The 18,375-nt window shown below is 36.4% G+C and overlaps 1 protein-coding gene across 1 annotated transcript; it reads right to left on the reverse strand.

Annotated features, from left to right (window-relative positions):
* Positions 1–1,214: 1,214 nt before the first annotated feature.
* LOC127410576 (lysophospholipid acyltransferase LPCAT4-like) lies at positions 1,215–16,595 on the reverse strand. Its single transcript, XM_051645754.1, has 13 exons — positions 16,297–16,595; positions 13,902–14,265; positions 12,334–12,446; positions 12,179–12,239; positions 8,913–8,971; positions 8,612–8,646; positions 7,905–7,959; positions 7,704–7,786; positions 5,898–6,023; positions 5,565–5,718; positions 5,346–5,438; positions 2,608–2,743; positions 1,215–1,806 (listed from the first exon to the last, which is right to left on the reverse strand). Exons 1-13 carry the CDS (start codon positions 16,366–16,368, stop codon positions 1,637–1,639), a joined length of 1,521 nt encoding a protein of 506 aa, XP_051501714.1. The 5' UTR covers positions 16,369–16,595; the 3' UTR covers positions 1,215–1,636.
* Between the last annotated feature and the right edge of the window lie 1,780 nt (positions 16,596–18,375).

The raw sequence follows: 18,375 nt of genomic DNA on the forward strand, positions 1-18,375 counted from the left end.
CCAGTGCAGACAGACAGCACACTGGAGGTTAAGTCATTCACTAAATAGGGAGCAAGGGAGCATCCTATAGCTCTCTATGCAGTTAAGTGCATTCACTCCTAAAATCTGATCAAAAGTTCAGTTTCAGGCTGCAGATGATGTTTGGATCACTCAACATGTTTGACAGACATGAGACAGTGATAATCAGTACATAGATTCGGAATTTATAATGTATCATTTTATTTTAACATGATTGACAGTGATTGGATGATGCTGGACATTACTTTGAATCTGAATTAATTATGATAATTTCTGACGTCTGTAACGTTTCAAAAACATGAATAATCAACACTCCTGGAAACAAACAATTTGATGAAAAAAAAAAAAAAAAAAAAAATCTGACTTTCTATAGTTTGGTATTATTTAAAATTTCACAACCTAGTCCCACTGTCCACATATGAGGACATATTTTTTAGTAAAATTATTTGCTCTAGATTTGTTTTTGTTTTTTTGCATGTTTTTTTTTTTTAGGGGCTACTACTTACAAATCAAAAAGGGAAATGGAAAATGCACACAGCAGTCATGCTCAGGTCTCAGGAGAATAACTTTTAGGATTGGCCCCATTCACTTCCATTGTAAGTCTCATAGTAATCCAGATTTGTGCTTTTTTTTTTTATTTTTATTTTTTTATTCTCTCCAAGAAAAGGAAAGATGAGTTGAGATACATTTTCGTGGTAATCAACATTATGCCAAAAATGCTGTCAATTTAGTTTCACTTGTATTGAACCCAAAATGTTATTTTAATCAGTTTAGAAAATGTAATATATTGTAAAATGCCGGCACAATTCTTTAGTGGTTTTCAAGAAGGTCTATACATTACAAAATCTGAAATATTAGTAAATATATTTAAGCATCTGTTACACAGTATTTAAACCATTTATTAAACATTTTGTATAATATATTACAATATTATAAGAAAAGGACCAAAGGAGGCATCAGATTATTAGTTAAATTAAATGCATTATAATATGTTGCCAATATTCTTTGGAGGTTTAAGTATATAACGAAATATTTTAAATATTATATATGCAATGATTTTAATATTTACATTGAAAATATTTAATAAACATTTTATATACTATAATATTTAAAAAAAAATACCAAAACAGAGATTATTATCTAGACATTTAATATATTAAAAGTATAAAATATGTCAAGTTGACAATATTCTTTAGTGATAAAGTAAATACACTGTAGCTTAAAAATGACCAAAAAAAACAAAAACATTTAAATATATGTAAAATCCTTCTAACATCATTAAAAATACAGGTATTTGTTGCAAGGCACATGTTTAACAATATATTCTCACAGTATAATTCACAGCCATTTAAAGAAATCAACACAAAATAAAAATTGCACAAAAACTAATGTAAACTTTACCCTGCACACTCTGGATTTTCATTCAACATGCACACTTAATGTCTTGAAAAGCACACGCTAATGTGCGTGCAATCGTGATAAAATATGCAACTGGACAAATACCAACACTCAGTCGCCAAAAATACATTGTACATTCGCAAACACTCGTCATGAGTATTACGATACAGCTACTGACCAATTAAATCCTTCAAAAAGATTTGACATCTGTAGATGGTCCTTAGTCAAACTTCTTATAACCGTTATAAATTCTGTTGTTGCTGCCGTTGGCTTTCCCATTTAGAACGCTGTTGTGATTTCCATCAGCTGTCACAAACGTATCGAAGTGAAGATAATCGGAAAGAACTTTACAATAGATTGGATGCGTCATCAATAAGTCTCGGAGTGAAGCTGTAGGAATTGGGATACAAAATTAAATAAATTAAAATCTTGAAAATTCTAATTCAAATGTTACATGTTTTGCACAACAAATTAGTTATTTTTTATGTTTGCTGGTCGATATGAGAGTGGTCTTGTACTTCATATTGAGCAAAAGCAACAGTCAATAATTACAAATGTCTTTTCTATTTGATTTTATGTTTACTTACGTACTAATGAAAAAGGAGTGCAGATTGGTACTTAGTATCCTTAAAATTTGATTTATCAAAACATACAACAAGTACTACAAATGTACTCAGATTAGATTCCCTAAAAAGTATAGTGTAATCTAAAAAGATTTAGTTACTGATTACATCTTAGTTGTACAATTTGTTATAAGTACCAGATTACATTTCAGAAGTAATCTACCAACTCTCAATACATTAACATGCACTTTAAAAGTTTGATTTCAGTCGGGAGTAAAACAATAATTTTGCATTTAAAAAAATTTCACGTAAACTGATTAGTCCGACTGACATTTTCGTGAAGTCGGTCTAACAGACCTAAATTATGCAATTGTGGTTCATCCAGCATGCCTACAAGTTAATCAGACTACAACTGGCCTCTGTTTTCCGCCATGCTCCAAGAGACGGTTGTGACATGCGACGTATATATATAATGTTATACTTCCTCAGTTGGCGTACTTTCTTCAAATTTTCAATTACGCTTTGTAATGTATATTTAAACAGACAAATGAAGACTGTAGCTCGATTATATCTGTGCATGTGAACGTATCGACTGTGTCGTAGAGTGTTTAATTTGATTAACTCTTACCTTCTGTAGGTCGCCCCCTGGTGGTCAGCGCAGAGTAAATCTCCGCAATATCATTCTGAGGAACGCCCATTAGCGCCCCCATCAGGCCAGACAGATCGTCTGCGCTCAGCAATCCATCGCGGTCACTGTCGTACCACTGCACAATATATACGCAATTTTAAAATTAAGAATTTTTTAATCTCTCTAGATGGCTTGATTGCATGTTCTGGAAAAGGCTAGTTGATGCATAATGCATTTTTAATTACCCTTTTGTCTTTTCTATGGTTAATTTTAAATGGCCCTGCGGTGTAAGAGGATTTTTTAAAGCACAAATATTCCACGTAGTATCTCAATTAATATGAGCTCATAAAAGCTTTAAGCTCGGATGGGCCGGTGAGAATTTTTTTTTAATCAAAATATTAGTGACTACGGTCTTGACCAACACAAAATAGGTATTGTTTGAAAGCTTAGAAGCTCTGCTTTCCAATGCTTACAGGTATTATGACAAAAACTGAACAAGTGCTGATTTGTCTGCAAATTTCAAAGTGTTCTGTTTTGATAATTTATTAATAATATAATTTTGCTCTGTACATATTATTGTAATCAGTAAAACAAACTCATCAAATAGCTACGTGTCATATGTCACTGGAAATACAACCAGCCTATTTGTTTTACTCAAAAACAAAAAAGTATAAGAGTAATAGCCAAGTATATGTCTTTTATGATTCATATGATCATCATATTGCTCATATGCCGCGTTTTCACTTATAACTTCAAGACATAAAATATCACATACTATTACTTAGAGGTGGCGATTATCTTTCAAACGAGCCCACACACAAAGTAATTGGATGCACAGATCATTAGATAATTGACACGATGCACAATGTGCACACAGCATCTGGCATCTTGCTATCTGGCTGAAAACACATTAGGTGTGTTCAACTTGTACTGCTTCTCGATTCACCAATCGGCAAGATCTGCCGGTTGCAGTCGGGGGAAGAGCTGAAAAGAGAGCAGTCACGCCGGACACTTTGCACTTTCCGTCGTATGCTGAACCTACAACAGTCATGGACAGTGGCGGACTGGCCATTGGGAGAACCGGGACTTTTCCCGGTGGGCCGGCCGCGAAATGGGGAGAACGCACCACAAAACGGCGCCGTGATATGCAGAAAAGGACAGCACCCCCCCACTCAACTTTTGGGCCAGTTTCTATGTAAAATCCCGGGCCGAATTTTCTTTCCAGTCTGCCCCTGATCACACAAGATCGCACAATGTTTGCAGACAGAGTGGAATTCAGATAGACACATGCTTGAATTTTACACAAAATAATCAGAAACATTGTTCATTTGAAAGGTTTATGTACTTCTTAATACAGTGCCTGTTGGTTGTGCAAGAAGAAAGTCCAATAAAAGCCTGTATTACTTTACCAAAAAACTAGTCATTATTTGTAATCTTTTTGAAAGTTTTTTTATGAATAAACATGATATTACTATGACAAACATAATATAAAATGATATAAACTGTGATGAGGTACAGTTATAAAAACATGGATTTGTAAGAGTTTTCTCAGAACTGGAGGTGTCAGAATAAACACCTTGGTAATGGCATACTACCACACTACTCTTATTTCTGCCATAGATGGACATAGCAGAAGTAGTAAGAGTAGTATGTGAAGTATGAAATTGCGAATGCAGCCCATGAAACACGTGCAACCGTTGTCACGTTGAGTCTGGCCAATTGCGAATAATCAGTGTCGTCATTCAGAGCTTGTGCAGCCACTCTCGAGTAACTTTGGCGGCTACGCCAGACGGCTGCTCTCAAATCACACGGTACTTTGATGGCATATGTCACGGCGACGGCGCCATCGCAAGTCGGACAAAATTCCTAACTAACATGCACTGCTTCAAGTCAAGTGCCGATCGGTCTGCACAGCGCTGCATTAAATCGAACACACCTGTTAGCTTTCCTAGATCAGATGCATCATCAGAAATGATGTAGTGTCATGGAACGCTAAACCAATCAGATTGGTTTTAAATCGTTGCAAAAATAATCCATATTTGGGCAGAGAGACATGTGATTGGTAACTGTTACATATGGTCACCAGGAGATGGCGCCAAATACATGACTCAATGACTCAAATGGCACAGAATGAAACTCATTCCGTGAAATCTCATTACTAAAATCATGTCTGCATGCTATGCAAACCTTTAGTCATTGTTGTGTTTGCATGTGTACTTAGTTCTTATGTACAATTATTGTGTTTTATTTGTTTGGAGAGGCTTTTGGACACTTGGATAAATTATTTTTGTAATGATGTAACTTTTGACTGCTTTGTCGTACCAATACAAAATTGTACTCACAGTTGATATGATTGAGAACAAAACTAAAGCAGTTTTTTGGAACTACCTTATTTACACCCAGAGATATATAACGTCAAATCAGAAAAAAAAGAAACGTTTATTTTTTTGGTGATTTATCAGCAGTTTCTTAGGCCGAGTCTCTCAGAATTTATCATAATCAATATAATTAAAATATATAAAGTTTTCTTTACAGTTATATCAAACACTTGACCCTCCTTGTTTTTCTTTTTTGAGTTGTCGAGCCACTGAAACAAGAAATCTTTAAAAACACATTCAGAGCTTAAAGGGTGAAAAGAGTTTAGCATGTCACACAAAAGGACATGTGCTACCCACATTTTTTTCAGCATGCTTACATAATGTATTGTAAAATATCTGACACAACACACACGCCCTTACCGTGAATGCAGTGTGTAAGAGTGACTCCAGACTTTTAAATCCAGATACAGCAGACACACTCAAACAAATCCGTTTCAAATCCACTGTCTCATCCTGCAATATATATGTATTTTCATGATTCTGAAATATTTGTTTAAAGTATTTTTTGAAATTTGAAAGTAATTGTTGAAATTTGTGCATTAATATTTGGATGAACTCTTCCTTCACACACTGCATTACCTTTGAGTAGAGCGAGCAGATCTTTACTGCCGCCGTTTTGTCAGAGAGTCCCAAAAGAGCTGTCAGCTGATCTGATGTTACCATAGTGCTTTGCCCTGAATGACAGCTGTCAATCATGCCGTTCATCACTGTTTCTATGCGAGCGTTACCAAGACTGCAGGTGAGAAGAGTAAGAGGATGATATAAATAATATATTTTGTTGTACAGAAGATTAAAAGATGTGTGTAGATAGACATACTTCTATACCTCACACATACATTTCTGCACTTTAAAATTTATTTGAGACACATTTTTAATATTATGTTATGCACACACACACACACACACACACACCCGTGCTGGTGGAGCAGTCGGATGGTCTCTTGAGCTGGCGATTCCAGTGGAAGTGAGAGGTTTCCGAGCTTTCGAACAGGAAAACTACCCTCCATCACATAATCTGTAGCAGGAACACCCAGAGCTCTACGAGACAAAAAAATAAATGACCGCTGCATTAAGTACATTCATTTAGTTTAAAATATGGCTCTACTTTACAAGCAATATTATGGGTCAAATACAACTTAAATTCAACGTAAGTTCAATACATTCTTAAATACGACTTCATGTTGCTGATTACAACAGGAAGTAAGGAAACTTGTCTCTCAGTTTGTTAAAACAAATGGAAATTACTTTCCACTAGTAATGAGTTATTCCATATCAAAGCAACCACATTTCAGAAACTTCCCCGGCTGAAATTTTGTTAACACTCTTTCCTGAAATAAACATAAATGATGATGAAAACCAAAATATTAAATGCCATGGATCAAGATTTACTGAGTTAACCGTTATTTTGCAGAGGGGGGTCAAAATGAGAATTTTTGCCTATGATTTTGAGTAAAACTACAGGTCAAAAAATAACCTTAGAAAGGAGTCAGTGTCCTTATTTTACTTTTAAACAGAGATTGGTAGATCTGTTACTTGTTGCATTATATGCCAATGGTGTGAGTCCAAAAAGGGGAAAAACACACACTTTGTGTACCTATAACTCAAGAAGTATTAAAGATATCTTGATATCCTTTTAGATTCTGGTTCAGAATAAACTTTCCTTTTTGTATCTTAATTTAAGGCCCTATATGGTTAAATCCAAGAGATAAGGGGTTCTCAATGTGGCTCCATTTTAGCCATTTTCAATCGTTGAAAACCAAATGTGGGCCACATGGTATAAAGCTATTTTTTTTTCCATGTCCAACAAAACGGTCTGAAGTAAATTGCCATTTTCGAGAGTCCAAAAATACAGTATTATTAAGAATAAGTGACTCGAGGAGATGGAAGTCGGATGGAGCGCCCTCATTTCTGGAGTGGTGTGCGGAGTTGGGGAGGGTGGCAGGTTTTGAGGAGGTGTCAAGTAGAAGGCTGGGGTTTTGAGATTTGTTTGATAAGAAATGGGGCAATTATTTTGCATTTTTGGGGGACTCTCGGGGAGGGGCTGTGGAGAGAGAAGTTTAGTTTTAATTATGTCTGATTATTATATTTTCTTTTTGTGTGTGTGTGTGTGTGTTCTTATATGTGACCACAGGGGTGTTCGTTGGTGGTCAGGGTGGTGTTGGTGATTGGGGAGGGGTAATAGTGGGGGTTAAATGTTGATTCACTGTATATACATGTTGTGTTTTCTTTGTTATACATCTACGAATCAGTGAAAAATGTTAATTGAAAAAAGAATAAGTGACACGTGTGGCTCTTCAGTTGGATTTCAGAAATTTGAAATAAAATTAAACATTAGAGGTCCAAACACCAAAGATGCTGAATGTATATTATTCTTACTGATTTTGATCTCTTTGCCCTAAAAGTGTCTAGGTGCCATAAACTCTAAATCATAGAAATTCCAAACTTTCACCAATAAAACAAAATAAAAATCGGCAAATGCTAAATTTTGACCTGGGGACCTCTGGTTGAGTTGGCATGAAATGACCCCAAGGTTTTTACAATAGAAGTTGATGTGACAAGTGATGGTTTAAAAGCAGAAATATTAGAATCTTTGGGAGTCAAGTCTCTTGTAATGACTTTTGATGCACAGTCGAGTCACTGCTCATCTGCATAAAGTTCAACTATCTTAAACTGTCTATGTAGGCAGTAGACAGCATGGCAGTTTATCAGTTGACTTACTTGGCCATGAGTTTCTGTACGTTCTCAGCATACAAGTCTGAGTTCTGCTTCTCTTCCTGTGATGGTGTGTAGACGGGCAGGAACTAGAACCAATCAGATCAAAGACAGAAGGATGATTCAGTGGGATTCTATTGGTCACAATCGGGAACACTGGACATGATTGGCTCTCAGACATGTCAATCAAACAAGAGCACCACCTACCTCTACAGTAACGCTGGTGTAGAGTTGAGAGGTCGTGTGCCACAGAGCTTCAATCCTTAGCAATTAAAAGAAACAAATTACAACTATCAGTTTGATTCATTATGTCATTTAGTCTACATTCTGATTGGATGACAGAACAAATTAATTCTATATTAGGGTGAATGACATGATGCTTTTTTTTCTCTTCTGATCTATTACATTATTTAAAAATACTTTTAAAATGTATAACTTTAAGTAAATGAACACATTTTTACTATGATTCTCACTAAAAGCAGAAAATAATAATAAAAATAGTTTGGAATGACCATTTACCATCATTTCTTAAAATAAACAGTGAAACAATTTTCTTTTAAAATATTTAAAAAAACTTTTGCCCACCAAATCAAAGTCAGGTGGTGCAACCAAGATGAAGGTCGCCACTCAGTTGTCATGTGGCAAAAAAAATAAATAAATAAAGAGTACCCCTTTAGGCCCCCATGAATGTGTGAAGTAAAACAAATATATATATATATTTATATTAGTTTTTATTTTTACATTTAAAACCCTCAAACGTGGTAAAAATCACTGTAAGGCATGGCCTTGAGTGGATTATTGCTTTAAATTGCTCCAGTTACTTTATTCGTTTATAATTATACGTACAAAACTCAAATCATTCAGCAGACTTTTAAAACATTCACATGAACAGAGGAATTTTTATGCCTTCTTACCAAGTCATTCCTTTCCAAGTCCAGCGAACGGTGTCCTGTGAAGACATTTAAAAAGATTACTTTTCTCTCTCTTTGCATTTCCTTTATGGTGAGACGTCAGAGAATAAAACAGACAGTATAACATTTATGAATCATATTATATATGATTGTTATACAACATGATGGGTGTGACAACTTCCAGTTCTATTAAGTGATTTTTAATTGGAGTCAATATATAGTCATCAGCCATGCGAGTGATTTCCCGTTACATAAACACAGCTAATATTAGCATCACATAGGCATTGACCAATAACACACTCACTAGTTTATTAGGATAGTGAAGCAACACGGGCTGAACGGGAACACCAGCCAGAAAAGCACCTATGAAGAGACAGATATTAAGAGAGGAAGATCTCGGAGTGTCTGTGGCTTTGTTCCAATACATAGTGAGCTGTCTTGCTGACTACTGTCTACATAGTACCCTAACTGAAACAGAACCTCTTAAGTGACCGATTTTAGTGATTGAGTATTATAGTGGTGAAGAAGTTTAGCGTTTTTCACTGCATGTTAGGAGTAAAAGTTTAGTTTGACTCGTTCCGTGTAATGCGTGTCCAAAAGACGAGGTCCACACAATCCATTTTTAATGAAATAATATCTTTTAATATCCTTTGTTCTTTACAGGCAGTTATTTATTAAAAACAACAACAAAAGAAACATTTAATTCTAATCACACATAGCTCGAATGCGCTAAAGAAGCCATTCGACTCCATTCTCATTAATATGCGCTCAACTGAAACACTTCTGCGAGACGCTCGCTGAACTGCCGCCATTCTTAAAGAGACAGTACCAGTTTAGCACTTGTTCTACATAAAAATATAAATGTGTGTAAATATTACAAATTATGCAAAACTGCAGTTCAAATGTGTGTTGTTCAACTTATTGAAAGATGGTTTTACAACAGTTGTCAACATCTCTTTGGAAAGTAATCTACTTCATCTGTGCTTTCTCTACCAGTCGGATATTTCGTTGTCCGGGCAAATACATCACTTATTGCGGGTTTAATGTTGGTGTTTTATTACCTTTCATCCCAGGACCCAGTTTAGCTTCTTCGGAAGGGTAATGACTTTAAATATGTGTGAATAATTGTTTTTGTTCCCTCCTAGGGCTGGGGGATATGCAAGAAATATGTTCACGATATTTTTATAAAAAAATATATATATATATATATATTACAATATCAAATTACATCGTCAACCGCCCCTGTTGAGGGAATAAGTGAATATTCTTGCTTTAGTGATTTTGCATTGAAAATTAAAAATGTATTTAAAGAACAAAAAACTTAAACCAAAGATATTTCAAAATTAAAATTGCACTTCAAATGAAACGAAAAAGCAATTAAAATAAAGTGGTAAAAATTTTTAAAAAAAAAAACATAACCACCTCTCCATTTACCATCACTCAAGTATCACTCATGACAACAGGTGGAAAATTACTAATGCAAATTACGATCTAAAAACAATTCTAAATGTAAACATAATGATTATAATGATGATAATAATCACTGAAATATAACTCATGGTTTGAGGTGAACATGTATGTTTTAATCACAGATGTATAGGCTGCAGAGTTGCGTTCACAATGAACTGCTCTCTGGAAATCAAGTGAACTGAACTCAAAGCATCTCCTGAGCTGAGATCATTTGCAGCACTCATAGACGATACTGTTCTTGCAAAAAAATGTCAGAAGACTGAAAAAGAGTGAGAACCTTTTACATACGTGTGTTCCACGAGACTGCACGCCTCCGTATAAACAGTGTGTTAAACATGCGCATAGACGGCTTTTCTGTCATCTGTTCTTAATAATATAATAAAGTGTGTTTCTTTAAGCGTGTGTCTGTGTGTCTAACAACATTTCTTGTGTCATTCCGAATCAGAGACGGAAACCCATCATGCACCGGGGCAGTGGTGGCTCAGCGGTTAAGGCTCTGGGTTACTGACCAGAAGGTTGGGGATTCAAGCCAAAAATAGACATTACAATAAACATTTCCCTCACTTTGTCCTGTGATGTGTCATATGTGAAGGATAAATGAAATGCTGCCTTCAAATTTGGCCAAAACAAGGTATCTTAAGCTAGCTCTACAATTACTGATTTTTCCAATGATTTTCAGGTGTTAGCTTCATTAACATATTCACCGGCCAGGTAGAGGGAGACGGAGCGCCCATTAGCACCTCTCAGCAGGTGGTGTTAATCACTTGACCATTGGGACTCCCTGCTGAGTTCATGTCTTCAAGCACCGAAGAAACATCAGTTTTGTTTGAAAAACTCATTCTGTCACTGAGAAGAACTGACAAGATGATCAGCACTTTTCTTTTTAATCATACTCGGCTGCATATCATCACAGACGTTGATTAAAATCCATAGTGACTCCGTCATTCTGCAGAAATAATGCAAAAGCAACAATGATGGATACAAATAACGGTAAAATGTCCATCAATGTTTTGGTGCATTTTAAAATATAACCTTGTGAAAGCCAATCAAACCAAAGAAAATGCAACATTGTAACTATTTTAGCCCTGTTTCAGAACAATCAAGCAAGCTACAGATCTGAAAATGCCCCAAATCGCTCTATTGCAATTGCAGTTTTACTCATGTTGTTATTTTGTCAGAGAGAGATAGTTGCAGTGTCGTTATGTGCGTCACCCCTCCACCATTTTCAATTGGCAAGTGTGTCATACCTCTGACTGAAGACAGCGAGATCTCAGCAAAACAGTCTGCATGTTTGACACCCTCGGCCAAAACGATTTGTTGAGTCTGCTAGTGCAGAGCCAGCTTTAGTAGGCAGCATAATCTTTCGGAGCAGTCTTCGCATCAGGAGCATGCCCATACTGCAGTCGGCCTAAAGTATACTCTTTTGAAGCATGCACACTACAACTGCTTTGTGATACCGATAAGTTCAGCCAACTTCAGGCACATGCACCGATGACGCGCAAGGTCACAAAAAACTAGACTGCGTGTGGACTGTACTGATGACGAAATTTTAGGCCGAAACATACACTTACGCAAGTACCCAAATGCAGACGCTTCTACGCAAGCTCGATTTCACAAGTTATTGCGTTCCAAAATGTAACTCATCGCTTGTACGTGTTGCATTATCAAAGTTGCCACAATGGGCGCTGTAGCAGACATTAGTGTCAACTGTCTGCTTCGATGGTGAGTTTTCACTTTCAAGTCAACTACTGTCATATCAGAGCAACAGTTTGAAGAGTATATTGGTAAGCAAATAGGTTAAAGTTAGTATATTTACAGCAACTTACCTGAATAGTAACACATCTGGTTTTACAGCACAAACATTAGAAGGTAAATTGAGTACTGAGGTTTATTACCACTACAGCAATGGAGAATTACATGATTGGCATATTCAACCGGATCATGCGCTGGTAAGTGCTTTGGTCTGCATCTGCATACTTGTGTAATGTATGTTTAAGTGGCATGTGAAAAAACGAAGCAGCCTTTAAATGCTGTCTATGTAGGCAGCTCACTAAGGTTTGGAACAGAACCTGTGTGTGTTTGTGTACTATGTGATCATACCAGGTTTGAATTTGATCAGAGCGTGTCCATTAGTCGTAGTTCCTTCTGGAAACATCAACATCTGCCAAAAGAGAAGAGTACAAACAGTGAGTGAACATGAACATACCCGCGAGGACTATTTGAGTCACCGTGTCTCAGTGTGTGTGTTCTAGTACCTGAGGCCAGCGGCCGTTAGATGCGAGTCTCTCTCGGATCCGAGACACACATTTCTTTCTGGATTCAGGATCTTTTCTACTCACTAACACTGACTGATTGAACTCCAAAAGTGCTGCAATGGAGAGAGATCATTTTACAATTAATTTTCAATTTAATATGACGGGTTCATTACAAGTTAAGCTCAATCAACTCAGCCTATCAGCCCAAGAAACTGCTGAAAAAAAAAAACCAATCCAAAAATTAACTTTTATTCTTATTTGACATTATATATCTCAGGGTGTAAATGAGGTAGCTCTGAAAAACTCATCACTTTGTTCGCAATCATGTCATCTGCAACTGAGTAAAATTGTGCGTTGATTCGACAAAGCAATTAAGAGTTATAACATCCAAGTGTCCAAAAGCCTCTCCAAACAAATAAAACTATGACTGTACATAAGAACCAATTGCACAACAATGATTAAAGGTTTACTCTCTCTCCAAAGCATGCAAGTACAAGTAACAAGATCTCATTCAGTTCCACTCTGTGCCATTTGCGTCACCATTCAGTCTGTCTCATGTACTTGGCGCCATCTCCTGGTGGCCATATGTAATTACAGTGAACAATCCTCTCTGCCCATATTTGGATGACTTCCACCTCTGGTTGCAGCAATCCTAATATGATTGGTTTAGCGATCCATGATGCTGGATAACGTACTACATCATTTCTGATAAAGTCATCTGATCCAGCAATGCTAATGTGTTTTTAGCCAGATAGCACATAATGTGCCTATTGGGCTTCATGTGGATTATCTAATGATCTATGCATCCGATTACCTTGTGTATGGGCTTGTTTGAAAGATAACAACCTCCTCTAAATAATGGTATGCATTATGTTCTGTTTATTTTTTTGCTAAGTTATAAGTGAAAAACGTGGCATATAAGCAACACCTGTTAACATGCATGTCAAAGACATGTACTTAGCTATTACTCTATATTTTTTACCTGCGAGTAAAACAAATAGGCTGGTTGTATTTTACTCTTTGAGAGCTTTCCAACAACATTGACTTCCATTGTAAGTGGGTTCCAGTGAGACAAAGTTTTTTTCGTAATCAACATTATGCCACAAATGCTGTTGACTGAGCTTAACTCGTATTAAACCTGGAATATTCCTCTAAGCTCTATGGTGTTTACAGTTATGCACTTACAAAGGAAGTCTAAGGGGCGAGACACTGCATCTGGACAAAATGTTCAAATACGCACTGTTCCTAAAGTATAGCCACAAGGCTTAAACTATACGTGTAAAAATAAGATTAGTGTGATAACATTGTTACTATCTGTAAAACACTGTTTACACAGAGAAAAATCCACCCACCGGTAAAACATGACTAGAGATTCATCTGCCTAGAAAAATAGTCCCACTGCTAAAAGGACAATTTAAACTCAAATAACACATGTTTGTACAAAATAATTCATTTAAGCCATTTAATAAAAATATGGGCTGCATGTGTCTAATTTTAAACCCTCCAGTACACTTGCCCCATAGTTAGTTACCAAGAGGGCCAGTGTTAAGCATTAAGCGTCTACTCACCTCCTATAATGGGTAGTTTGGCGTTCTCTGAACGGGACACAACAGTCGGCAGACCCGTCACGCACAGAACCAGCATGTCCAGGAAGCTGCTGTGAGGTGCCACGGCCAACACAGGAGCTTCCTTTAGCCCCGCCAGATGCCCTTTGACCTTAATCCACAGGAAACCCACAGAGAAGAAGATTGCACGGCTGAGGAAGAGGATGATGTGATGGAAGAACCACCGACGCCACCCCTGCACAGGCTCCGCCCGCTCAGACTCCGAGAGGCCGGCAAATCGCAGTCGAGCGAAGGGCCATGCGAGCAGGAAGAAGAGGGTGGCGAGAGTAATGCGAACAGGAAACAGAACGGAGCCTAGAATGATTCCCTAAAAAATAAAGAAATAGAAAAGACACGTTTACAATAAGAACCAGGTTTTTAATGGCACAGTAAGAATTACGGCTAAGCTTTATATTCACAACTTTTTCTAGTGAACAATGTGGTTTAATTATGGAATTATTATAAAGAAAAATGTCTTTGAAATAAACAGCATGCTGAATTGCACTAATTGGGGATGCAATTTTATATGCGTTAGAGCGCCACCTACATATCAGATCTGTATATTGTAATGGAATGTGATAGAGCAACAAATTTCTTTTCTAGTACTTGCTGCCATCTAGTGGAATAAAATGACTTTTTTTTTTAAAGTGAGGTAGAGTGAACAGAACCAGAATTACATGTTTACAAAGTTAGGACAACAAAAAGTTTGGGTTAAAAAAAACAAAGTCTGTTTATCATAAGATTATAAAACACATACAATATTTATGAAGAATTTGAGTCTTTTTTTTTTGTTTTTTGTATTTGGGTGGTTCTCTGACAATGAGACTAGTTTTTTGCAATTAGTCCACGGTAAGTGTGAATGGTAAGATTTTAATTTTGAGTGTGAAAAATTGTGGACGGCAGCCCAAAAATACAGAAGTTTAACCCTTGTGCATCAATAAATAATAATAAAAAAAAAAAGTTACTCAGAGGTCCTACGAGGACAAAAATGTCCACATCAAAAAACTGCCATAATAATACTATATATTAATATTATTTTCCACTTTCAATTAGTTATTTTTTTTAACCAACATCAGTCCTGATAATGGTTAAAATATATAGATATTCAGGATTTTAACCCTTTAAATGTCAATTTGTTTATATAAATGCCACTGATGTTTTTTATGAAAAAATGAATTAAATGAATTATTTTCCATATACTAAATGTTAAGGGGAAACATTTATTTATTTTGATTATCATAGTCTGGGATGTCAATGATTAGCAACAACATTGATTTTAATGCATTGTTATTTTTTGTGCAGTGTCAGATTAAAAATAAAAAAAAATAAAAAAAATTTAAGGACAAAAATATCCCCATCAAAAAACTGCCATAAAAATATTACATATTAATATTATTATTTTCCACTTTCACTGACTTAGATTTTTTAACCAACATCAGTCCTGATCATAACTACCAAATATTCATTCATTTTCAGGATTTTAACCCTTTAAATACCGGTTTGTTTATATAATGCCACTGTTGTTTCTTTTTCACACACACACACACACAACACACTCTGACATCCATACCAGCACACAAACACAATTTTATCTGCATCATTTATTCAGTTGTCCTGCAGTGCTCTAAAATACAGCAAACAGAGAATAGGGGAAAAGCATGTATTTGCTCCATAGGCTAAACATGAGAAAAATGGCGCCATCTGGTGGAAAATATTAAAATGTCAATTTTGAAGCCAGGGCTCCGGAATGAAAGCATAATATCATAGAATTCATGATTTTATGCTTTAATGGCACTGGGATCAAATATTGCAGTTTCAATGGGTTTCAATGGGGACATTTTTGTCCTGAAGGTCTTGAGTGTAACTATTTTGTGTACACAGTGTATTATAGATGTATTATAGGAACTGAGCTTGAAATATCAAAATATCCCAAAAAATACACACCTTTGGCAAAATTTATGCTGTTGGCATTAACACAGACAAAATGATCGAAAAAACAAAAAAAGACAAAAAAATGTCCCGAAGGTCACACAAGGTTTAAGGGGTTAACTTTAAACACCTGCATGTTTTCCATTTTAAAACTACTTTAACCATGGTGATGGAACATGACGGAAGCGTTTGTTTACGTTTTCATAACGACTTCTTCCGATGACAGTATCGAGTTACCGCAGTTTTATTGTAGTAACAATCACTACATTAACTTTGGTTACCTGGTAAATGTTTGTGAGGGAAATCTTCCTTAAATGGACTTCCGGCCGCTCACACGCGTCACAGAACCGAACACAGGAGAACCGAACACAGGAGAACCGAACACAGGAGAACCGAACACAGGAGAACCGAACACATGTGATGATCTTACCTGAATCCGCTGAACTCTTGTTAAACTCACTTCATGGACGAATGGATGGGACATGTGTCCGTCACACATCATCAAAACACACACAAGAAGACGCTCAAATTACTCTGAAATCACAGTCTGATAAACGCGTATGAGTCCTTGGTGAACGAGTAAGCAATAAAAAAATAAATAAGTTCAGACAGCAGTGATACTACAACAAAACGACAAGAACACTTATGTGAGACATAACCAGCCCTATATAGTACACATACATGTGTAAAAGCAGTAAAATGTGATCGAGCTCCAAGAACTTAACAACACACGCCTTCAGACACGAATGATACACATAATCTGACCCCGCCCCCTTAAACGCAAACATTCAATGACCACGCCCCTTAAACGTACATCATTTAGTGACCACGCCCCTTAACACAAACGCACACCGCTGTTCTCTCACTATAGAAACTCAAAACTTTCAACTCATTAGTGACTGTTCACACCCTCTAATTAATACATTCAAGTATCAAGTACAAAATTATTATGTATTATAATTATAAAGACAAAATGTAATATTTAAAAATATGGAAAAGTATGTTAAAGTTTGAATGGATTGATACAAAAGACACGAAACTAGTACAGCTAAGTGAAATTCTCATATAATATCTGACCGCAGAATCGCAACATTGACCAGTCACGATCAAGTATTCCAGAAAGACACATTTTAGGGAAGGTTTGTTCATTGTTATATGAAATAAAACCTAAAAATAACATTTAGAGAACGTTATATATGCGTTCTTTTTTAGGTTGTCCCCCTAAAATAAATAAATAAATACCCTGCAATGTTCTGGGAATGTTAGTTTATGGTTATTATAATAGAACACAAAGATCTAGTATATTAGAAATTGGTTCCCGAAAAATAACCTAACGGGAACCGTATGCTAACATTAGGCAAACGTTGTGTTTGCTGGTTTCTTGAGAAGGGTATGCTCGTGAGCTCCAAATCTATCCCATTTCCTAACCTTAAATGTGAGTGGAAGTGACGCCCCCTTTTGGAGTAACCCCGCCCTCTATTGGAGGTCTCCGGCCTGCAGCTATATCTACTTGTTTCTTAAGAATATTCCGGATTCAATACAAGTTAAGCTCAATCGACAGAATTTGTGACATAATGTTGATTACCACAAAATTAATGTCGACTCATCTCTCCTTTTCTTTAAAAAAAGCAGAAATCTGTGTTCCAGTGAGACACTTACAATGGAAGTCAATGGTGCCAATTCGTAAACATTAAAATAATCACTGTTTCAAAAGTATAGTCACATAACGTAAACAATATATGTGTTAACATGATTTTAGTGTGATAACACTGATTAATAATTTCTGTGTAAAGTTATGTTCAATTGTACAATTTTGTTGCCACAACTATGTAACACTGTAAACCCTAAAACGACCGCAAAAACTATTTAAACAACTTTACAGCTCAAATTATGCACACGTTTTAACAGAAGAATTATTGTAAGTGCTTTTATAAAATTATAAGCTTCACAATTGGCCCCATTCACTTCCATTGTAATGTCCTGAATGTAACCTCGATTTTTGCTTTTTTTAAAGAAAAGGAGGAACGAGTCGAAATTATATATTTGTGGTCAAGGGCGGACTTGCCATAGGGAGAACCGGCACGTCTCCCGATGGGCTGGATGCGAAACGGGTGGCGATAAGCTGAAACGGGCCACGACTAGCTGAAGAGGGCCGCAATATGCAGAAAAAGACAGCGACAAATGACTCTTATGAACCGGTTCTTTTGAATTCCCAATCAAATTTCCAATTTCCCCAAACCCCCCCACTCAACAACTTTCAGGCCGATTCCTCTTCCCAGTCTGCCCATGTTTGTGGCAATCAACTTAATGCTACAAATGTTGTCGATCATTGAGATAAACTTGTATTGAGTGTATAGTTTGTCCCTCACACGAAACATCAGAGATTTTATAAAGGATCCGTTTAAGCCACTTCTGAACCACTACTGGGGTACCTCAGGGCTCAGTGCTTGGGCCACTTCTCTTCTCTATATACACAACATCACTGAGACCCATCATTCAGGCACATGGT

This window comes from Myxocyprinus asiaticus, chromosome 2 (genome assembly GCF_019703515.2).
Source record: "Myxocyprinus asiaticus isolate MX2 ecotype Aquarium Trade chromosome 2, UBuf_Myxa_2, whole genome shotgun sequence".
Classification (NCBI taxonomy): Eukaryota; Metazoa; Chordata; class Actinopteri; order Cypriniformes; family Catostomidae; genus Myxocyprinus; species Myxocyprinus asiaticus.

Coding starts and splice junctions, on each gene's coding strand:
- LOC127410576 (XM_051645754.1), bottom strand. CDS start 16,368: ATGATGTGTGACGGACACATGTCCCATCCATTCGTCCATGAAGTGAGT. Junction 6,024..7,703: donor GTACAGAAACTCATGGCCAA/GTAAGTCAACTG, acceptor TTTGTCTCGTAG/AGCTCTGGGTGTTCCTGCTA. Junction 2,744..5,345: donor TCTTACACACTGCATTCACG/GTAAGGGCGTGT, acceptor TATATTGTGCAG/TGGTACGACAGTGACCGCGA.